The sequence below is a fragment of the Procambarus clarkii genome, chromosome 14 (genome assembly GCF_040958095.1).
Source record: "Procambarus clarkii isolate CNS0578487 chromosome 14, FALCON_Pclarkii_2.0, whole genome shotgun sequence".
Lineage (NCBI taxonomy): Eukaryota > Metazoa > Arthropoda > Malacostraca > Decapoda > Cambaridae > Procambarus > Procambarus clarkii.
Window position 1 is genome coordinate 7,284,429 of NC_091163.1, and position 23,795 is coordinate 7,308,223.

The 23,795-nt window shown below is 37.5% G+C and overlaps 2 protein-coding genes across 4 annotated transcripts; one reads left to right on the forward strand and one right to left on the reverse strand.

Moving 5' to 3' along the window:
- Nucleotides 1-1,236: 1,236 nt before the first annotated feature.
- Nucleotides 1,237-10,351, reverse strand: Srp9 (signal recognition particle 9). The gene is made up of 3 exons (XM_045764976.2): nt 10,151-10,351; nt 8,527-8,595; nt 1,237-1,415 (listed from the first exon to the last, which is right to left on the reverse strand). Exons 1-3 carry the CDS (start codon nt 10,220-10,222, stop codon nt 1,320-1,322), a joined length of 237 nt encoding a protein of 78 aa, XP_045620932.1. The 5' UTR covers nt 10,223-10,351; the 3' UTR covers nt 1,237-1,319.
- A 1,392-nt stretch (nt 10,352-11,743) lies between these two features.
- On the forward strand, nt 11,744-22,815 carry elgi (E3 ubiquitin-protein ligase NRDP1 elgi). 3 transcript variants are annotated; one of them, XM_045764942.2, is made up of 8 exons: nt 11,744-11,874; nt 12,772-12,872; nt 14,000-14,142; nt 16,323-16,479; nt 17,004-17,135; nt 18,952-19,107; nt 20,357-20,479; nt 22,451-22,815. In XM_045764942.2, exons 2-8 carry the CDS (start codon nt 12,783-12,785, stop codon nt 22,598-22,600), a joined length of 951 nt encoding a protein of 316 aa, XP_045620898.1. In that variant the 5' UTR covers nt 11,744-11,874; nt 12,772-12,782; the 3' UTR covers nt 22,601-22,815. The 3 variants fall into 3 exon arrangements, with proteins under 3 accessions (XP_045620898.1, XP_045620909.1, XP_045620919.1); XM_045764953.2 differs by having other exon boundaries at nt 20,357-20,476; XM_045764963.2 differs by having other exon boundaries at nt 20,357-20,472; nt 22,451-22,584.
- The last annotated feature ends 980 nt before the right edge of the window (nt 22,816-23,795 follow it).

Consider the following 23,795-nt stretch of genomic DNA (forward strand, 5'->3'; position numbering starts at 1 on the left):
TGTAGAAAAGATAAATTAATTACAAGGAGAAAGTATCAAGCCAATATAAACTACAGCACTAGATGTTCAAAAGTATTTAAATATGCCAGAATTCACAAACTGCATAACGTATACCTGGCAGAAGTGATTTAAAGTTGCAATGAGGAGCTTCAAGACAGACCTGGTAAACAGCACAAGGATGTACATTACAGGCATACATCTTTTGAGGAGCCAAGTTTTGGCCTCTGGTAGGCTTACAGTGACCCACAAGGGCCTGACATGGATTGAACTGGATGGAGCTATCTGGGTAGCTAGCACCAGGGACCCATCAAAAAGAGGCATTTCATTACATTTAATGATTGATTTCTAACAATTCAGGCAACTTATAACCTTTCTATCTCCTAATTGGCAATTATAGTGCTGTATATCTAAATTATTCGCTGCACTTCACAACCGTTTCATGTGACAACTTCGTGGTGCAGTTGTTAATGGATTACAGCATTAACATTTTTTAAAATGTTTGGTAAAGCAAGAAATGTCAAAATGTTGTCAAACAACAATTTTCATGTCAAATCATAAAGTGAAAATATCAAAACATTAAAAATACTGCTAAATTTAAAAAAAAATTGCACGACCCATCCACAGTTTGAACCAGTTCTCAGACCATGTCCATTCCATCCAGCGGTGGACCCTAAGGACACATTCATCAATTTTAACATGCTGTTCATTCAAAACTAGAATTCTCAAATATAATTTAATATTGTTATACATTAGTATACTGTGCATATTTAGGCATTGATTAGGTTAGGCATTTAGATTCTATTGATTATTTTTAGTATATGGGTGAAGCATTTACAGCTTTGTGGTTCGAACAAAAGTCGTCAGCGAAGTACTTGTTCGAGAAGTATTCGAAAGTCATCAGTTGACAGTCGCGTATAAACCGTTTTTATATTCATAAACGGGGTTTGGCAGGTGCATGAAATAGACTTCGGCCTTTGTTTATGAGGACGGACTGGTAGTTTAGTGGTTAAAGGGACGATTGTTTTTCCCGCAGTTAAAAGTTGAAGCTAATGTTCCAGTGATTTGTGTGGCTTAGTAGTGACCATTAGTATTAAAGAGCTCATACAGTTAAGGAAACTGTCGACTTGCTACAATAACCGAACAACCCACATCTGTTTTAAAACACAGTAAATAGGCTACACGTTTACAAGAAGTGCATTAAATTTTCAATCGTATGATTAAATAAAACCAGAAAAAGAATATTAAAGAAGTTTATTATCCAACAAAGAATAAATCATAAGGAATACAGTAGTGAAATTTAAAGTTATGAAAGGATAAAGTTATCTTTCACCCGATGCCATATGCTTCATTAAGTTACTTATCAACTTCTCCAGTTTCTTAAGTTCTTGTTGGCTGTCAGTTTGGTACTGAACACACTGGAAAAAAAAAAAAAGTATCAAAGGTACTAACTACATCAGTTGTTAATTAACCTTTTTCACCCTATAGTGAAACCAAAAAGGTTTATATACAAGTTATAATTCAGCATGGTAATAAATACCATTTTCCACCCCCTCCTCTGAATAGACAGTACATTTTAATACTAAATTCAATAAGTACAATCCTGACTACCAGCTTAGTACAGTACATAAATACACTCAATCGCCAGAATCGCACCAAAATATTGTGAATATTAGAGTTTACCTGAAAAGCTGTATAGAAACCCACGACCAAACCTAACCTTCTTAGTGAAGGAGAACAAGCATTTTATTGCTTCTTAATTACAATTAGTACTTAAACAATAGCTATATTGATATTAAAATTTTATAAAGCTAATAAAACAAAACTAAAGCCTCAATAAATTATAAAGTAACTCAGGCTATTTTCAAATTTTGTATAAAATCTCTATTGTTTAATAGAACTGAAAAAGAAATTCTTTATATTTAAAACTTTAGTATACTGTATATAGAATTGAACATGAAAACTTCATCCTAAAATTATGAGTGTCTTAACAGAAAATGAGAATATATGAGGAGGTAAATGTAACAGCACAATTAATTATATTTATGTACAGTACTATGCAGACAGTAAGGAATGTACTTATATTCAGTATTAAAACGTACTGTCTAATCGGAGGATGCGTTGCATTTTCTACTCTTCCATGGGAAGCTAACCTCTGCCTGGTATGGGGGATTTTGGCGGTGCAATTATGTAATCCTGCCTTTCTGGGCCACAAATGCCATGCAAGTACAGTATAACCTAGGGTCAGACAATGAACCAACTTACCCAAAATTATGGAGCAGAACTCATACAATGTGTTATAATAACCCATCCCATCCTTCTGTTAAGTTATATGTAATAATGACAATAGTGTACATGCCAATATGAACTTTGCATGAAAGTATACAGTTTTACAGTTTCTTATTGGCAAAATAAATACTGTAACAATAAAATGACATTTAATATTAAGATATGGACAACATCTAATCGAGTACATAGTTTCTTTTTTTTTTTTTTTTGCATTATTATTTGTTTCTTTGCCTATGAAACAAATTGTGGACAGCAATGTACAAAATTTTATGCATCCAGTTCCCCTGTTGTTACTGTATTCCATGTGCTTTCTTAACAGCTGATTGAAGTAGCCTCCCAGTGCTAGTCATTATCAAGAGTCCTAAAGATAACAGAAGATGGGTCCATGTATTCTTTGAAAACATCTTTTACCAGCTTTGAATCAAATGCGAATGTACAATTCAAATGGTTCATACATTCAATACAGATGTACCCTCCCACCCATGAAAAATATTTGTGCAAAATTATATTTCGATATTGTACTAAATTCTAGTATAGATTATTTAATAAAACTACAAAGACAGGATTTTACACAGTGAACGACTGTACAATATATGTACAGTATAATGGTACCTGTACTCACCAAGGATACAGGTAGTCCTCCATGTATAGACTTAGAATGTCCAGGCAAATGTGGTGGTGGTAATAGTGAAGAGGAAGTTTTGGTGTAATAATTTGTTTTATATACTTTAGCCTTATATTTTGAGGCCCCCACTAAAGATTAACTACTGACCCTAACCAGGATGCACCCAACAAGTTACCTAACTCCTGGGGTACTTATTTGCTGCTAGGTGAAAGGAAATGTGCCCAACCTTTTTTTGTCCTGACCAGGTATCCATCCCCAACTGCACGTCGAGAATGAAGCCAACTGTACTACGAGACCCTTTGCTGCCGAGTCTCTCTTCATCCATGAAGTTTAGAATGGCTTTAAAGTAATTGTCTATCTCCTCTATACTTTCTTTAGTTGTTTTGCCCTGTTTTGGTATAAATCTACATTTACAGGCCTGTTTTGCCAGCACCCTGCTTGGCAACAGGTCAAACAGTAACAAACGGGAGATGAAACCATCCTGGAACTGAACCTGGGTACTGATATATCAAATCAGTCTCTCGAGGCCTTCATTACATGAATATCACTAATTGCATATACTAGGCTGGCCAACATAAGAATTACATTTAGAACTTGAAATCATTAATTTAGAATCCTGGCTACGCAATCGAGTCATAGAGATGCAAGGAAAGTTTTTATACCTCTCGATGGGTGGTCAGCAAGTGGAATGCTTTGAAGGAAGTAATTGTCAAAGCCATTTCTAGTCAATTTCCAGAAAATATGTACAAATGTCAAGTGATGCATTTATTGTGCAAGGTATAAAGTCTTCCTCAGTCGCCCATCGGTAAGCACAATTTTGGGCAAGTCTTGAAGCTAACTATAACTTATAATTACATTACATAATTTTATATGGAAGGAGTTAATAAACAAATATTTAAATACTGTAATTAAAGCACGTGGAAAAATAAGTAGAATGTGGGTACTACTACAGTGAGACAGTTAGGCACTTCTTAACATCACAGTATTGTACTGTTGAATTACTAACATTGCTCAGTTCTACATTTCATTAAAAGTCATAATTCACATTCTTTATTATCAAGACTTTGTTATTATGTTTTCTTTCACCAGATATGTCTGTTCACCTCACAATAAATAGTACCCATGAGTTAAGCAACTGATGAGATTTGCATCCTAGAAAATCAGTTCTAGATGACCAAGGGGAAACTTTATAAGCTTAACAGGCTTCCTGTCCCCAACAATAGAAAACCATAAGATACAATCCACTCCTATGGCTGGTGGTCAATGCCTTCATCATTCAACACCAATACTTTCTTTTATTCACTTAGTGTAAAAAATGTAGATCTGAAAGGCATTTGAATACATCCTCTGTATTCCTGCCATTTACCTTTCAACTTTGAGTGGAATTCCTTCCCTGAATGATTTTCCCACTTAAAGCATACACCCAGCATGCTTTATGAGCTTTTAATTATATGGATGGTGAAATACTAAAGAAACTGTTCATGACTTTTGTGAGACCAAAGCTGGAGTATGCAGCAGTTGTATGGTGCCCATATCTCAAGAAGCACATAAATAAACTGGAAAAGGTGCAGAGGCATGCTACAAAATGACTTCCAGAACTGAAAAATAAGAGTTATGAGGAGAGACTAGAGGTGTTAAACATGCCAAAACTAGAAAATATAAGAAAAAGAGGTAATATGATTACCACTTACAAAATACTAATCAGGAATCAACCAAATTGACAAAGAGGAATTCCTGAAACCAACAACTTCAAGAACAAGAGGACACAATTTCAAGCTAAGGAAACAAAAGTGCTCAAAATATATTAGAAAGTTTTCTTTTGCAAACAGAGTGGTAGACAGTTGGAACAAGTTAAGTGAGAAGATGGTGGAGGCCAAAACCGTCAGTAGTTTCAAAGCGTTATATGACAAAGAGAACTGGGAAGACGGGACACCACGAGCATAGCTCTCATCCTGTAATTACACTTAGGTGATTAACCTTAAGTGAAGAACTTAAATTAAATAACTTACAAACAAGGCAGTGTGTTTCTAATATACAGTACAGTCAAATTTAGATTACAGTACATGTATATGCAAATTGTTAAAATTACAACAAAGTTTTAAATATTTTATACTCTGCATTCATCAATTTTATATTTGTAGTAATTTATTAGTTTGCAACCGTTTTATTTTACATTATGATGTACTGTAATACAGCTAAAGAGTTATGGCTAGTTCCTGGCATACATTTCCCTAACATTCTGAGCTTACAGTCCCAGAGGTGAACTTAAATACAGTACAATGTAATAAATAAAAATAAATACAAACAAAAATAAATAATATTATATATATATATATATATATATATATATATATATATATATATATATATATATATATATATATATATATATATATATATATATATATATATATATATATATATATAGTTAGTTGTGCAATAATTGGCTGTTGATTGCTGGTGTTGACTTCTTGATGTGTAGTGCCTCGCAAACGTCGAGCCGCCTGCTATCGCTGTATCTATCGATGATTTCTGTGTTGTTTACTAGGATTTCTCTGGCGATGGTTTGGTTATGGGAAGAGATTATATGTTCCTTAATGGAGCCCTGTTGTTTATGCATCGTTAAACGCCTAGAAAGAGATGTTGTTGTCTTGCCTATATACTGGGTTTTTTGGAGCTTACAGTCCCCAAGTGGGCATTTGAAGGCATAGACGACGTTAGTCTCTTTTAAAGCGTTCTGTTTCGTGTCTGGAGAGTTTCTCATGAGTAGGCTGGCCGTTTTTCTGGTTTTATAGTAAATCGTCAGTTGTATCCTCTGATTTTTGTCTGTAGGGATAACGTTTCTATTAACAATATCTTTCAGGACCCTTTCCTCTGTTTTATGAGCTGTGGAAAAGAAGTTCCTGTAAAATAGTCTAATAGGGGGTATAGGTGTTGTGTTAGTTGTCTCTTCGGAGGTTGCATGGCTTTTCACTTTCCTTCTTATGATGTCTTCGATGAAACCATTGGAGAAGCCGTTATTGACTAGAACCTGCCTTACCCTACAGAGTTCTTCGTCGACTTGCTTCCATTCTGAGCTGTGGCTGAGAGCACGGTCGACGTATGCGTTAACAACACTCCTCTTGTACCTGTCAGGGCAGTCGCTGTTGGCATTTAGGCACATTCCTATGTTTGTTTCCTTTGTGTAGACTGCAGTGTGGAAACCTCCGCCCTTTTCCATGACTGTTACATCTAGAAAAGGCAGCTTCCCATCCTTTTCCGTCTCGTAAGTGAAACGCAGCACGGAACTCTGCTCAAATGCCTCCTTCAGCTCCTGCAGATGTCTGACATCAGGTACCTGTGTAAAAATGTCGTCAACATACCTGCAGTATATGGCCGGTTTCAAGTTCATGTCGACTAAGACTTTTTGCTCGATGGTACCCATGTAGAAGTTTGCAAACAGGACACCTAGGGGAGAACCCATAGCGACCCCATCTACTTGCTTATACATGTGCCCATCCGGGCTCAAGAAGGGTGCCTCTTTAGTACAAGCTTGGAGTAGTTTCCTCAGAATACTTTCTGAGGAAACTACTCCAAGCTTGTACTAAAGAGGCACCCTTCTTGAGCCCGGATGGGCACATGTATAAGCAAGTAGATGGGGTCGCTATGGGTTCTCCCCTAGGTGTCCTGTTTGCAAACTTCTACATGGGTACCATCGAGCAAAAAGTCTTAGTCGACATGAACTTGAAACCGGCCATATACTGCAGGTATGTTGACGACATTTTTACACAGGTACCTGATGTCAGACATCTGCAGGAGCTGAAGGAGGCATTTGAGCAGAGTTCCGTGCTGCGTTTCACTTACGAGACGGAAAAGGATGGGAAGCTGCCTTTTCTAGTTGTAACAGTCATGGAAAAGGGCGGAGGTTTCCACACTGCAGTCTACACAAAGGAAACAAACATAGGAATGTGCCTAAATGCCAACAGCGACTGCCCTGACAGGTACAAGAGGAGTGTTGTTAACGCATACGTCGACCGTGCTCTCAGCCACAGCTCAGAATGGAAGCAAGTCGACGAAGAACTCTGTAGGGTAAGGCAGGTTCTAGTCAATAACGGCTTCTCCAATGGTTTCATCGAAGACATCATAAGAAGGAAAGTGAAAAGCCATGCAACCTCCGAAGAGACAACTAACACAACACCTATACCCCCTATTAGACTATTTTACAGGAACTTCTTTTCCACAGCTCATAAAACAGAGGAAAGGGTCCTGAAAGATATTGTTAATAGAAACGTTATCCCTACAGACAAAAATCAGAGGATACAACTGACGATTTACTATAAAACCAGAAAAACGGCCAGCCTACTCATGAGAAACTCTCCAGACACGAAACAGAACGCTTTAAAAGAGACTAACGTCGTCTATGCCTTCAAATGCCCACTTGGGGACTGTAAGCTCCAAAAAACCCAGTATATAGGCAAGACAACAACATCTCTTTCTAGGCGTTTAACGATGCATAAACAACAGGGCTCCATTAAGGAACATATAATCTCTTCCCATAACCAAACCATCGCCAGAGAAATCCTAGTAAACAACACAGAAATCATCGATAGATACAGCGATAGCAGGCGGCTCGACGTTTGCGAGGCACTACACATCAAGAAGTCAACACCAGCAATCAACAGCCAATTATTGCACAACTATATTCTACCCACCTCAAGACTCCGCTCCAATATAGAAGCATCAAGAAATATAGAAATATATATATATATATATATATATATATATATATATATATATATATATATATATATAAAGTTCTACATTTCTATCAATTCTTTGTTTACAGGTTATAGTTTGTGCATTAATGCACAACTATATTCTACCCACTTCAAGACTCCACACCAATATAGAAACATCAAGAAATATGGGCCAATAAGCCCATTGCAGTTACTTCCATCCTTCCCTTTAATTTACCCAATTTATACCCATTGTTTCGTATTCTATCTTGTGTTGAAAGTTTTGTTCCCCTCATCCAAAACTGTTGTAACATATCACCTCACCCAAATGCAGGTACTGTATATAAGATGAAAGCCGTTTAAATGATAGCATAGAACTCTGTTTAGTGTTTACAGGTTATAGTTGTGTGTGTGTAAACTAAAGTCTCTGAAAATGTAATAAGTTATTATGAAACACGTTCAAGTGTCGCGTCAGACTAGAAATAAAAATCAATTTTGGAGAATTGATTTTTCAATTATCATCGACAGTGAAAAGAAACATAAGAAATATTGAGAAAATTCGTGTTAGAATTATTAATCTTTCTTTTTCGGTCATATTTAATAATATATGTTTACAAGAAAGACTGCTACCAAAATATACTAATATTATATATATAAATATATATATATATTATATTATATATAATTTTATATACACACACACACACTTGTGCACAGTATATTGTTTATACAGTACATGCACAGTATATTGTTTATACAGTACATGCACAGTATATTGTTTATACAGTACATGCACAGTATATTGTTTATACAGTACATGCACAGTATATTGTTTATACAGTACATGCACAGTATGTTGTTTATATAATACATTGTTTAATATTGGACTACTGTACTTACCACAGTATCATCTGTAACCTTCACCTTGAGGCAGCTGTTGCTATGATTGTACTTCATTACACAACGAGTCTGCAGAGAGAGAAAGCATCACTTGACATGCAGTACAACATTTCTTTACACATCAAATAATTGCATGGGTAAATACACTGGTTGCTAATAAATGTGACATCCTACATTATACTATAAAAACTGACTTAGGCTAATGGAATGAAGTGTGTGGTAGAAGTATATATTTTTTTTTTAACACACAGGGGCATAGAAGATAACTTCCAATTCTTGTTAGCCAGTTTTGAAATATTCCGTCTCAAACATCACACCATAGCCTTATGCCATTAAAGCTATCCCTGGAATGCAATCTTCCAATTGGTTTACAACTTTTTCTCCAATTATTACTAGATGAAAAGGGGTGAACCATTAAGATCTGTGTGCAATCGCTGCTAATCACCAGTCTGCAAAAGTATTTTACATATTGACTACAAACCACATCAGAGAAAGTGAGCAACTGGGGAAACTATTTAAATAATGAACAGATGTAACCTAAGGTTTGTGGATGCTTTAAAATGAACAAAGGCAATGATGCTGCACTTATGTACAGGATAATATAATTCAAATTGTGTTATATTATCACTAGCAGCACAGTAATACTCAATCCTGTACTGTTAAATACCGCACAGTACCAAATGAAAGTAAATTATATTTAATGTACCCACAACCCTTGAACACTCATTTGTCATTCAGAAGATTCTTAAATTATTCATGAGTAATCACTGCAAAATCTGTTATGATCTACTCTGAAATGGTCAGAACAAAATATTACTGTTCACAAAGGTTCACCACTGCCCTACAGTATTTTAAAAGAAGTAAAACGGGTAACTGACATTGTACTATCGGGTTACAGGATGTTAATATTTTAACCTAACCTCTGCAACTGGCCTGAAAACTTAGCATTTTTTTGTAAAGCAGGGAATGACAAAATTGTAAGTATACAACTAGATGAAAGGCTGTAATAAAGGGGATATTAATAAAGTGTTAAATATATCAACGTGTATAAACAGTGTACAGTATAAACATATGATTCCGAGGTTCAACTTCCCCACGAGCCAGTCTGACCTGACCTCCTGGTTGGCTAGCTGGTCAATCAGGCTGTTGAACGCAGCTGCTCGCAAGCTGGTTGATCAGGTAGCTTTTGGAGGTGTTTGTCGAGTTCTCCTTTGAACACTGAGAGGACAGCCAGTTATGCCCCTTGTGTGTAATGGAAGCATGCTGAACAGCCTTTGATATTAGGGCGCCCGACAGCTCGGTGGACAGCGCTTCAGATTCGTAGTCCTGAGGTTTCGGGTTCGATCCCCAGCGGAGGCGGAAACAAATGGGCAGTTTCGTTCACCCTGATGCACCTGTTCACCTAGCAGTAAATAGGTACCTGTGAGTTAGACTGCTGTTACGGGCTGCTTCCTGGGGATGTGTGTGTGTGTGAAAATTATGATTAAGGACTTGCCCGAAATGCTACACGTGCTAGTGGCTGTACAAGAATATAACAACTCTTGTATATATAATATATAAACAGGACAAAAGCTGAAAAAAATAAACAAATAGGAAAGTTAGGTGGGCACCGCTCTCAGCTTACCTTATTGGGGGCGCTGAGGTACAGACGCTCTGCTGCCTTCTCAAAGTCCTCGTATGCTTCTAAGTACACCATACTGGACGGAACAAAAAGAATGTTTAGTCACAAATGTATATTGTAATAGACAGGTGGAGTGAGAGGGAGGCGGCCCCGTCAGCGGTGGTGGCCTTAGTTCTGTGCGGTACATCTCCCAGGCGCCGCCCTTCTTAATGCTTTTCTCTTATATTTACCTGAAGAAAGTAGTATTACATGCAAGAAATTGCTGCTCTTTCAGATATTTTATTTTTTTATTTTTTTGGATCCTCATAAAACTACGAAATTTAGGCGATAGTAGCGTCTTAATCTAATGTAATACCCTAAACTATAATATGGGTTACGATACTAAATATTATTATTGAGGATACGAGTTTAAATGGTGTTTTAGGTTATTATTAATTGTTATTATTAATATTATGGTTATTATTATTATTATTATTATTATTATTATTATTATTAATATTATTATATTTTATTCATACAATGTACGTAAAGCGATTACATGGTAGCATATTTGCACATTATAAAGCAATAATATACTGCTACATCTTGCGGTGACTAACGTGCCTAGGTTCTCCTTTTTATTATTAACAAGCTTAGGTGTACACAGCGATGTGTTATTATCTAGTGAAGGCTAATAGATCAGCCTCGCATGTCAGGTTCTCTCCTGATTCCATGTATGACTAACCATCCTGTGAGATTAGGAATATTTCCAATGTCTCCGTCTTTATTACTGTCTCCGTCAGTCAAAGTCTTTATTCAGTCTCCGTGGTGTAGTGGTAAGACACTCGCCTGGCGTTCCGCGAGCGCTATGTCATGGGTTCGTATCCTGGCCGGGGAGGATTTACTGGGCGCAATTCCTTAACTGTAGCCTCTGTTTAACGCAACAGTAAAATGTGTACTTGGATGAAAAAACGATTCTTCGCGGCAGGGGATCGTATTCCAGGGACCTGCCCGAAACGCTACGCGTACTAGTGGCTGTACAAGAATGTAACAACTCTTGTATATATCTAAAAAAAAAAAAAAAAAAAAAAAAGCACTTCATTTCAAAATCCAGCTGTGAAATATTCCAAGGAACAATGGGCGGGGGGGGGGCCGAGGAGACCATCGACAAGCCGCCGGCTTCCGGTCTCTCCGGGGTATGGTCGTTTTGGACACGAGACGATTCGGCGAAGCTCGTTTTCTGTGTGTTGAAGCTGTGTATACTGCTATGCTAGGATGTACTAGCTTAGCTTAGACTGTATTTAGCCTGGTTGGGTCAGGTTAGGTTGAGTTGGGTTAGGTTGAGCTGGGTTAACTTGGGTATGTTAGGTTATAATAGGTTGAGCTAGTTTATGTTAGCTAACTTTCAAAAATCCGTTGGCGAATCGTCTTGTGTACGATGTGCCTCGTACCCTGTCTGCCCCTCTTCAAGGTCCCTCAATATATATGTAATATATAACTTATTGGGATGAATAATAGGTGGAAGGTGATATAGGAGATAGAGGAGGCGGAGGCGTGGGGGGCGGGTGTGGGGGGCCGTCCAAGAGATGGGAGGAGGAGGAGGGAGGGGGTGAGGGTGGGGAGCGGCGCCCCGGGCCGCTGGTGGTGGAGGAGTTTGTTGGTAAACAGGCAGCGGCGGCGGCGGGGCCAGACATGACCACCTCGCTCCTCCAGGCTTCTTGACCCCCACACCTCCCTCCACCACTCTGGTCAGTACCTGGGCCACCCTGTACGGCTCCTCTAGCAGCCACAGTCACTGTACACTGTACAGTGGAGGCGTGTATATGGCCGGTGAAGGTGGTGTGAGGTCGTGCTGCTGGTGCACACCCACGCCTCCCCCTCTCTCCCTATCTCTCCACAAAATCTCCTCATAAATCAAAAATCATCTCAAGATAACTCTCTCTCTCTCTCTCTGTGAGCCATTGCATCTCTAGTTCATTTGTTACGCACCTCATACCCGTCTTGTGAGTGGCATTACAAGATGTACTGTATTGAAGTCACCTGTACAATACCTTGGCTCTTCTAAGGGTTCTCGACATGTTTGGAGTCCATTTGGATACTGGATATGAATATGATCTCTGCAGAGTTGCTTAACGCTGTGTCATTATCCTATATGCAATATAGTCTAGCATCCTATGGATCATTTTCCTGTCTTTGTATCACTCCCAAGATGGTCCTTTCCTCTCTAAGTCAACTCCAGTATTCCCTTACAAGAATAATCAGAATACAGGAGTAACTAATCCCCATCATTGCTATTTTTACAAAGCTAACCAATCTTATTCTATCTATCCTGACTTATTGTATCTTGCCCTAACCCTTATCATATGAAAATAAGATATACTATTTTGCAGGCGATGAGTCACAATAACGTGGCTAAAGTCGCACAATTGACTTGAGATTGGTCCAGGACGGACCGAAACGTCGTCGTCCCTTCACCTTCTAGTGTGTGGTCTGGTCATCAATATAATATTTTGTTCCTGCAAAGGTAGTAAAGGAACATACAAACATATAAAGCCACCAATATGCATCTATTGAATACTTTCAGAAACTTCACTTCAGTACTTCACAATATGTTATGTTTTTAATTCAGTATACAATTTTTTCAGATTTTTATGTTATGGGTTTTGACCTGACGAGGTTCCAGGGGGAGGTGGATGAGGAGCTGCTCTGTCCTATTTGCTCTGAAGTTCTGCAAGATCCTCTCCAGGTAAATTTTGTTGTTTTGGGCCGCTTTATGTGTGCCACTTGTCTTCTTAACGCAATTAACAAGAAACACAACCTATATGTACTCACCTATATTAGGTGAGTACAAATATGGAAAAAACTTAGGATTGGCCTAGTTACAAAAGATCTAGTTAAAACATACTCAAAAACACTTACCACTATAATAGGAAGAGCTAAACTTTCATTTTATGAAAATAGATTAAGAAAAGCAAAAGGAAACATGAAAAGTATGCGGGAAACTGTCTCTAACATCCTAGGATCTAAACAACAATTACATAATAAGATGATTAATCTCCAAGGATGGTAACACACTTGCAACAGACTTAGAAACGACAATTGAATTTAATAGCTTCTTTTCATCAATTGGTGTTAACCTTGCCAGATAAATCCCAGAGACCCAGACACGTGTCGCTACATATCTCACCGTCAGCTATCCAAACACACTACTCCTTTTACCAATCAGTTCGACTGACATTATATCCATAATTCACTTGTTTAAAATCAAACCTGGGGACATTAGTGAAATACCAACTATGATAGTGTAGATAAGAGTACTGCTCATGCCCTTGCACCACTCATTGCTCTGCTATTCAACAAATCTCGAGTGTCATACTTTTCTTGATATCCTTAGAAAAGCAAGAGTAACTCCAGTTCATAAAGGAGGCAATACAGCTAACATAAACAATTAGACCAATATCTAACCTACCGAATCTTTCAAAAATGTTTGAAAAATTGTTTACAAACAGCTCCACTTACTATCTTGTAAAATTCAACATATTAAGTCATAGCCAGTTTGGCTTCCATTCTCAAAAATAGTACTAATGATGCCATTACAGTATTAGTCTGCTTGATATAATCAACACAGCCTTCAACAAAAATGATTTCCCAATTGGCTTCTTCATTGACCTGAGAAAGCCTTTTAATACTATAAATCCTTATACTGCCTCCGGGCCGCGGAGCCTCCTGGGCTCACCTAGAAAATGGCGTTTCATTACATTCAACGCTGGTTTTATTTTCAGGATGATTAAACTTTTAAGAATTACATCTTTAATGTCTTGTGTAGTTAAGATTATTTTTTATAAATTGTTTATTTGCAATCTTTTGCTTCAGGCTCCTTCATGTGAACATGCCTTCTGTAGCGGCTGCATCAATGAGTGGTTGTCCAGGCAGCAGACTTGTCCTGTTGATCGCCAGCCTATTACTTCCTCCCAGCTTAAGTCCGTTCCAAGGATACTACGCAGTTTACTTTCAAAGTGAGTGTGGTTTTGGTTTAGTCACTGAAGTATTATGTAAAATACATGTCCTGCTACTTTGAGGAGACACGAATAAAATCATGAGAAAAGGAATACATTGTCCTGTTACTTTGAGGAGGGACGAATAAAATCATAAGAAAAGGCAAATATGTTTTTGCTTTGAATAAGTAATTTTAAACTTTTGGAGCTAACAATTAAAGTGACAAGCAAGATAAAGACATGCAGGTATAAACTCTTTGTAGATTTGTTTTGCTGAACTCTATTTATATATAAAGATGTTTAAAAACCAGTGTTGAATGTAATGAAACGCCATTTTCTGGGTGAGCCCCGAAGGCTCCCTGGGGCTATCGGGCTAATGTGTGGTACATTAGACCAGGGTTAAGTCAATGGAGTTCTGCCTACCGGGGACCACGAGCCAGAACCTGCCCCCCCCCTCAGAGAGGGGAGCAATGACCTGGAAAAAAACCCCTGTAGTTGGGAGTTAACCTTATCTGCCATCGACCAGGGTTAGGCACCCAGAAAGGTAGGCATAACAAAACAAACCCATCCTCCTGTTTTGGTAATACTTATAGTAACGATGAGGACCATAGTACATATACCAACATACAAAGAAATTAGAAAGTAGAAATTAACAAAACGGACCCCACATAGTAAGAAAAGTACAACCGGGTCTTCTCCCGGTTGTACCCCTGGAAGAGACCCGGAGGTGTTTCATTACATTCAATGCTGGTTTTTACCACCTCAGTTTGGATCAAAGTTGGCCCATATCTTGCCCAAAATGCCTTAACCATATATCAGCTGTGATGTAATATTTAAAAAAAAAAAAATCCTTGTACCCATTGTTCACATAGTCAAATATTGGAACATTACATGGCAAAATCATCCTTGCAGCACACCTATAATCTGTACAGTGTACTAGAAATGTTTATTGGTACCTTGTATTATGGTACAGTGTATATCTAAAGAAAATTATTGATTATTTCAGTTATTAAGTGAAAAGTTGTACATTGTACACTATTTAAATTAAACAGTGTCTTGAAATATATTAATTAAATATACCATGATGCAAAAAAAATGAATGCTGAAGGGCTAGCTCCTTCAGCTTCATTCCGTAGTTTTTGACACATCTCTCTCTCTCTCTCATTAATCTCGGACAGTACTCTTCACAGACTTTCATTTTACTCTGATGATCGACAACTGAAGTTGTGTGGCCTTTTCAAATCTCACCACTGATCTCATATCTGGGGCCAGATTCACGAAGCAGTCACGCAAGAACTTACGAACCTGTACATCTTTTCTCAATCTTTGGCGGCTTTGTTTACAATTATTAAACAGTTAATGAGCGCCGAAGCACCAGGAGGCTGTTTATAACAATAACAACAGTTGATTGGTAAGTTTTCATGCTTGTAAACTGTTTAATAAATGTAACCGAAGCCATGAGAGATTGAGGAAAGATGTACACGTTCGTAAGTACTTGCGTAACTGCTTCGTGAATCTGGCCCCTGGAGTTTTTAAGGCTGCTCTACCTCCACCTGTATAGGAGGTGGCTGGCAGATTTGATGGAAGTGCAGTGACATGTGTTTTCACACCACCAGTCTGGGGTGCCATAGTGGGCAGATTTTACTCAGCTGTGGATTGAGGTTTGCTCTCCACAATGCTTATCACCTCTGGACTGTGTCAAGGCTGTTTAAAAAGCTGCTTCTCTTAGAGTGGTGTAAAGTTGCTTATAATCATACTTATAAGTTATGGTGAGCCCGTTACTAACTCAGGGTGTAACTAAGGTGCGGCTCAAAAATTGGCATTTTATTCTACTTGTTACTTTAATTTTTAAGGGATATTCTCTGAATATGGATTCCAGGTTAATTTGCTAATTACCTGTGCTGTATATTCATTTGTGAGTGGTAATAAACAACATGGCCAATATTTTTATTGTTCCTTTAGCAAATCTTCATACTCTATCTTATTATCTGACTACAGTATTAGTAATATAGTTAAATTCCAAGGTAAATTAATGCTCCATTGCTGAGGCATTTTTAATGATTTTAAATTAGGCAGTAGTTGCATGTTATTAGGAATATGTAGGCCTAAATCACTTAATGAGGATTAATGTAGTTTATTATCTTGTCTTTTAAAAAGTTCATCTAAATTACACATTACTAAATTGATCTCTCTTGTCGCAGGTTGTATATATCATGTGACAACAAACCTCACGGTTGCACTTCAATTGTTAAACTTGATGCTCTGAGCTCTCACTTGGAGGAATGTGAGTTCAACCCCAAGCGTCCTGTGCCGTGTGAACAAGGATGTGGCCTTGTTGTACCTAAGGATGAGTTGAAGGTGTGATCATTGCACACACTTTACTTTTTTCTAAACTAATTACTAGTACCTAGAATTAAAAGTTCTGACAAGTGTACTCTACATTATTCATGTGGCAACAGGTATTAAGTCCTAAACCTCAATTATTTCAGGCTATAGACCTATCTGAGATAAGTACAGTATTATTTCAATTTTTAAATTGTTTATTTTTAATATTATGAAGTTCTGCAACCTGAAAGCTTAATCAGGTTTTGGGTAATATGTTATTTTGCACATTTGGGCTGTTCTCATGCATTAGAGCTTGTATTAATTAATTTTTTTTTTTTTTTTTTGTTGCTTTACAGTACTGTAACTGAAAGTTGTACAAGCTTTTAGCACAGTGTATATTGTTGTAATTAATGTAATTTATGATATTTATATTTTAATTATAACTGATTTACTGTAATCAAATAACTGTGTTAATCAGAGAATGTGTTAAAAATGTTCATATCTGTTCAGGTTATAATTAATACACACCACCATATAATTCTCAGAACTTATTTCAGGACCATAACTGTCTTCGTGAGTTGCGAACTTTAATACAAAGTCAGTCTGGTAAAATTGGAGAGTTGCAACAAGAACTTGCTGAAAATAAATACCAACTTAACGAACAGAAACGAGAAATACAGCTCTTAAAGGTACTGTACTGCTGGCAAGTTTGTCTTTATATTTAGAGCTTGATTGATCATGCTCACAAGACAAATTATATTTAGTGAATGAATTGTATCTAGCAGTCGTTCTATATCTTTAAGTACTTCTATTCCTTCTGGAAACTCGCTGTCCAATTGGGAGTGGCCATAAGTAAATATTTCAGATATTTAAAAATGTGTTGTTCATCTACCCCCCTCACAATTTTTTTTTTTTTTTTTTTATCTGTCCTGCACCTAGATTTTTTTGTTTTTTTGTTTAGGAAATAATGATTCTAGATCTGAAAATATGAAACAAATGTTGGTAATCTCTTTGTGACAGTTTTCAAGTCATAGGTATGTTACCTGGCTGATGTAAGATGACAAATACAGCTCACATCTGTAAATATAATTTAAATCAGTGGTTGAAGGTAAAGTATGTTATAGGGCAGTAGTCAAAGAATGACATGATTGGCCAGCTTAGATTTAAGTCCTACTGTAGGCCCACCATGTGGCTGTCATATAAATCCAATGCTATTGTAATGTTGGGAGGATCACGAAGGAGTGCTTCAAACATAGGTCAAAGAACTCTACATACTGGTTTAGAACCATGAGTGTTCAGCAGATGTTCGCTAGGGGCACCAACGTGAGAAAACAGTGGACGGTCATCAACAGATACGTCAAAGGGAGAAATAGAGTATGTGTGAAAATATCGAAAGCACAAGGGACAAATAAATCAAATGTGGAAATAATACCACTAATTTAAATGGACAAAAGGCAAATGGAGAAGAGATTAGAACACCAAGTTACACTGCTGCGTTAATGTGGCCAAAGAGAAGACCCACGAGATAAGGAAGGGGTTCTTCCTATGCGTCATGTGCAGTTATTCCTACTTGGCCAACTTAGTGATTATCCACATGTAAATATTTACATGTGCATAGTCAGTAAATTGCTGTGCAAGTAATATACTGTTTGCATTTATGTGGCTTATAAAGTTTATGTAATTACCATTATTGTGACACATGATAAATTTATGATACAGTATTAATACTTTGTCAGTCAGGAAGTGTTTTTCTTCAATTAAACTGTGTGCAATTTTTTGTATTCACTTAATGCAGAATCATCCTTAAATCATTTATTTAATAAATACATTAGGTGCTTAATTGGTGGTTGACCTAATAATTCAAAAATATTTTGAACAAATTTTTCTTCCAATATTTTTTAATATTATTTTTCTTTAAACCAATAATAAGGGTGAATGCAATAACTTGTATGATTTGAGTGGAGAGAAATATTTGATGAAAGTTCAGCAAGCATTTTGAGCAAAGATTGATGCTTCACACTAGACAACATTTCCTGTTTGGAAAAAATTGCAGATGGGCTGAGAAACATATAAATAAATTTTGAATTTAGACAAATCTAACAAAAATTGCTATAATTTTTTGACTAGTGAGTACTGTATATAATGAATGTTATTGCCAGAAATGTCAAAATTTCTTGATTGGATTTACATAACTGTGTTCTTCACATGAATTGTTAGGAGTCAAATTTCCTGAGGGATTTGCATAATGATTTTTGAGTATGTACTGTATTGTTAAGAGTCTGTTTTCCTTGCTAATAGTTTAGTTACTGTATATTGTAATAAGTATGGACAGTTCACCATGGCTGTTGAGTGTCTCATAGTTGGTAGGCAATTGCTGTACAGTTTTATATTGAGTTTAATAAGCTTATCCCTGTTTTATTTAATTTTAAATTTGCTTTTAAACTTACGTGGAAGGCTTAGTAACAGCTTACTAAGCATTTAATGAGATTTGTTTTCTTGTTTTAGGATTTTATGCGAGCCATGAGAATCAGTAACCCACAGATGAGAGCGATAGCTGATCAAATGGAGCAAGATGAGGTTGTGAGGTGGGCCAGTTCCTTATCACGTGCGCGGGTCACTCGCTGGGGAGGCATGATATCCACTCCTGATGCTATGTTGCAGGTAGAGCGGTTAACATGATTGGATTGCTTCAGGATTAAAGTCGCTTTAGAGTGATGTCAAATCTTAGTCATAATCTAAAAGATGTGTTTCAGCCAGCTGCCATGTGAAATTGAATTATACCACATTCATATTAATCTTGACAACTGGTATTTGGTAATTGTATGCTCTTAACAGAATAACATTTTCCACTCTATAATGATCATTACCCTGTGTCTTAGGCTCAAGTCATTGGGAGATATTTGTGGGAAGAATATTGGAGAGCTATATTCAAATGCAAGGATAAAGATTTACAGAATGATTCAAGAATGTAAACAAATTATTTGGACAAAAAGATGGTGGGGGTTTTCTTAGTTCATACCAGAGTGAATGAGAAAATAAGGGGTATTAGTGTGTTAGTTTAAGGCGAAGTTGAATTAAGTGTAAAATATAGTGACAAGAGATGTATTTCTAAGTGCATATACTCCATGGGTGTAAGGGAATGAAAAAGGAAAGAATGAAAGGGAAATGTTTTGGAATTGGCTGAATGATTGTGGAGAAGCTGTAAGTTGGTAGGAAAGTTGTGCTGGAGATTTAAAATTCTTGGGTGGGAGATGAATGCAGAAAAGTCATTGAAAAATGGGGTGTGTCAGCTGTAAATGGAGTACTTGGAGTCAGCAAGTACTTGGAGATGAGTTTGATTCTGTCAGATACATTGCACTCTACAAATTCTGTCAGGATTAAATATTGACCCATGTCTCCTGATGGGTCTTGTGGGGACAAGGCACAGCTGAAAGGTACTTAATTTCCTGGAAGCCATATTTTTCAAATATTAGACCTAGGCCTGGTCGAGGACAGGGTCGTGGGAAAGCTAAGCCCCGAAATCATCGCAAGGTAGGTAAAGGTAGGTATGCTGTATATTGATCCTATTTTATGTTCAAAATCTATAAATACATATATATCATTAATGAGTACTAAGCGAGTCTTTAAAGTTCAAAGGCCATTGGTGGCTTCAGTAGTCCTCTGTCATGGCTGACACAGGAGTTAACCGCTGATTTCAAACTTTAACATATAGACGAGTTGAGAAAGCAACTTGAAACTTACAAATGTATTATGTTTTATAGTTTAAATGATACTATGTCTTACAAAAGTTGTAAAGATCAGTTTTAGCAATGATTCTGTATTTACCTTGAAGTGTTTCCGGGGGCTTAGCGTCCCTGCGGCTCAGTCATCATTGCTGGACTGGTCAACCTATTAGGTCTATCCTTTTCAGGCTGTGATTCGGCGCGCCTTGAGTGAGTCGGGGTGCCCTCCACACATTATTGACCAGCTTATGGAAAATGCCCATGAACGGCGGTGGCCACCAGGGTTATCCACGCTGGAGACCAGGCAGGTAGTGTGTACCTCAGAGAAGTTTGACTATTTTTGGTAGTCTTTTTTTTTTTTTTATGTAGTTATTCAAATACCAGTACAGTACTGTACTGTAATTGTAATATCTGTATCAGTGATGTGTTTTAGTATGTACATAATTTGCCCTTTTCTCTGGAAGCCCCTTGGTGGCTTCCTGTAGTTATCTCACTGAGATTGCTCCATACTACAAGTCACAGTAGTCATAGGAGTTCTGTTTGGCCTACTGGACACCAGAGCCAAAATCTGACCTCACAGAAGCAGAGAGCAAACAACATTTCACCATTTCCCCTGGACAGCATCCCAAAAGTCAACAAAGTATTAGACAACTTCTGGGTTCACAAGACTCGAAGCCTCGAAACTGCAAAAAAAATTGGCTGGGCCTCGGAAAAGGCAAACTTCAAAACACGCCAGAGAAGGTACTCTGCCAGTGCAAGGGCAGCACTAAACAAACACCCAGGACAGTAACCACTGAACCCATGCTGTTCAGAGTGCAAAAATCAAAGTCCACACAACACCAGATAGAAAACTTGCTTGAGAGGATGGTACTATATTAGAACAACACACAAGCAAATGGCGCCTCTGCAGGACAAGTCCTAGAATGGTTGACACTTGGCTTAAAAGCACTGGGACTTGCCGTGAAAGATAGCAACCATGCAGTACTACAGTCGTGCACTAGGCAACACATTGGTTGCAGAACTGACTGGCGGAGGACAGAGCACTCAGAGCCTTGTGGTGTGAATTAATTTCTTTGGCTTGAATCATTTGTGTAGCTGTTTCACAGTTTCGAGACTTTGAGTCTTGTGAACCTAGCAGTTGTCTATAAAGCTTTGTTGACGTTATGGATGCTTTCCTGACCATCAACCATGTGCTTGGTAGTCATTCCAAATGCTCCAACAGGTGGTTGTTAAACATGTTGCTTTGTTGCAGTTGGTGAGTAATGGATTTGGCAGATGCTTTTATCTTGTATGCCTCAGTTTTTATTGTGTAACATTTGCATTTAACCTACCATGTATCTTTCCTTATTTACTCTTTTGAGTCCTGTCACAGCTAAAATGCCTGATCTTAGAAATAGAATATTACAATAGAACCCATTTTTACTAAAGCATTTTGAAATACCCTTGATTCCCAAACTTGTATAGAAAATAGTTCTGCTATCAGTCAAGAACCTCCCTAGTTAGTCCATTGAAACTGTAAGGATTCTAGATCTAGAGATGTTGTCTAGTGTGCTTCCTGAAACATTTGTTGTCTAATATGCTTCCTGAAACACCATATTCCAAACATTTCTTTGACAGACAAAACTGTTATAATGCAGAGATTTATACTTTAGTCATCTCTATAGGTTTTCAGAGTTCTGGGACTCTAGGACAATTTAATTAGGACACATTTTCATGAACAAATCCACAAGGGCCGGGATGATCCCAGATGCTGCCTTAATCGACAGCGCCACGACATGGTAAAAGAATTGCAACCGGGAGTTCTACTGAGCTCTCGGTTGCAATTCTTTTACCATTTCGTGGTGCAGTTGACTAAGCAGCGTCTGGGATCATCCTGGGCGTAAGTTCGAATCCTCGTCATGATATACAGTACAGTATCCCACTGTTGTAATTTCTGTGTGTATAGGACACATTTCCCACCATTTTGTAGTTGCTTATCCTCCCAGACCATAATTGTTTATTTTCGGTGGAGGGCCCTTACGGCTCTTTGGACTATACCGGGCTGATGTGTATGTATTAGACCGTGGCATCAGTCATTTCGATAAGTTCTTGGCTACCGAGGACCACGAGCCAGAACCTGGCATCCTCAGAGAGGTGCGAGGAGCAATGGCTTATAGCTGACTTTTTATTTCTTTACTTGTAACATAAAGATATTGTTGTACAGTCAAAACACACTTAGCCTATGATGATTTTGTAACATTATTCTTCCCTTCTGAAATTAATCTTGGTGATAATTATTGCAGATGAATCGTCGACATTACGAGAGTTACATCTGTAAAAGAGTACCAGGGAAGCAGGCGGTAGTGGTGATGGCCTGTGATAATCGCCATATGAACGATGATATGCTTCTTGATCCTGGTCTGGTGATGATCTTTGCCCATGGTATCGAATAGGAAGCAGTGAGTGTGACTGGTGCTATGTATGAACTTATAAATATGTTTTAGTACAGTATTTCCTCTGTCTATTTTTGGATTCTTGTGTTCAGATGGTTACATCCTATGTGTATAAATATGTTGGCATGTTCACAGCTGCATGTAAATGGTTGGGGAATCTCCATTTGAATTTGGAATGTTTTCATGTGGCCCAATAAAAAGAAAGTTAAATTAAAGGATATTGTAAATTGTCTATCTAAAAATGAACTTAAAATTGCAACTAGGACAAGGATGAGATGTTGCTTAGAAATGAATAACTGCTGCTTATTATTCTTAAATGCCAAGTAATAGCGTGAAAAAAAAAAGTCATTCGATTACATATATATTTATTAGAAGGTTGCTCATTCTGCTGGATATTTTATGCCTACCTGTAATTGCCATTTGAATGTAGATATTAAATTGAATTGTATTCATATTCAGTTTTAGACACCCACATAGTAAAATATGTAACAGATTAAACCTGAAATTCCTGCTGCTTTGCTAATGTTATCTTTCACGTTGCTCACCTAAATATGTAGTAAAGCACAGTCGGCCGTCGTATCCCCGAGGCTACAATCGGTTGTTGTATCTATGCTGACTTAAATATCTCCAATGAGTCCATGTCTTATAATTAATATTGACAGTCATACTGAATTTTGGATGAAGATTTCTTTAAAGCAGTTAGTGTTTCAGCCAATAATGATGTCTCGGGTTAATGAAGGCTTCCTGCATAAGCTTTATTAAAGAGATCAAATTATGTAATCATGGATAATTTAACATTCATATTTCCTTGTGTAAGAAATGGCTTATTTTACATGAAGGTTTATAATATTCCTTTATAAAGTTTTCAAAATACAAGTCATGAACATGGGTGTATTAACATGCATGTTAATAAACATACCAGTAAATATGAGTCATAAAAACGTGGCTGAACATATGACCAAACTACACACCAGAAGATGAAGAAACGGCGACGTTTCGGTCCGTCCTGAACCATTATCAAGTCATGTGTGAATTGATAACACACACGACTTGATAATGGTCCAGGACGGACCAAAATGTCGTCGTTTCTTCATTTTCTGGTGTGTGGTCTGGTCATCTTGAGTCACAATTATTAGTGACAGGAAGTGACCTTAGGAACACACATTAGTTGGCCTTGTGAATCACAAGGTTATTC

Bases quoted from the DNA above. Each gene is read 5' to 3' on its own strand.
- Srp9 (XM_045764976.2), bottom strand. From the start codon at position 10,222: ATGGTGTACTTAGAAGCATACGAGGACTTTGAGAAGGCAGCAGAGCGT. The intron at 8,596-10,150 runs GTAAGCTGAGAG...CTCTCTCTGCAG, and splicing joins ACCTCAGCGCCCCCAATAAG to ACTCGTTGTGTAATGAAGTA. The intron at 1,416-8,526 runs GTAAGTACAGTA...TTTTTTTTCCAG, and splicing joins AGGTTACAGATGATACTGTG to TGTGTTCAGTACCAAACTGA.
- elgi (XM_045764942.2), top strand. From the start codon at position 12,783: ATGGGTTTTGACCTGACGAGGTTCCAGGGGGAGGTGGATGAGGAGCTG. The intron at 14,143-16,322 runs GTGAGTGTGGTT...CTCTTGTCGCAG, and splicing joins CTACGCAGTTTACTTTCAAA to GTTGTATATATCATGTGACA. The intron at 20,480-22,450 runs GTGTGTACCTCA...TAATTATTGCAG, and splicing joins CGCTGGAGACCAGGCAGGTA to ATGAATCGTCGACATTACGA.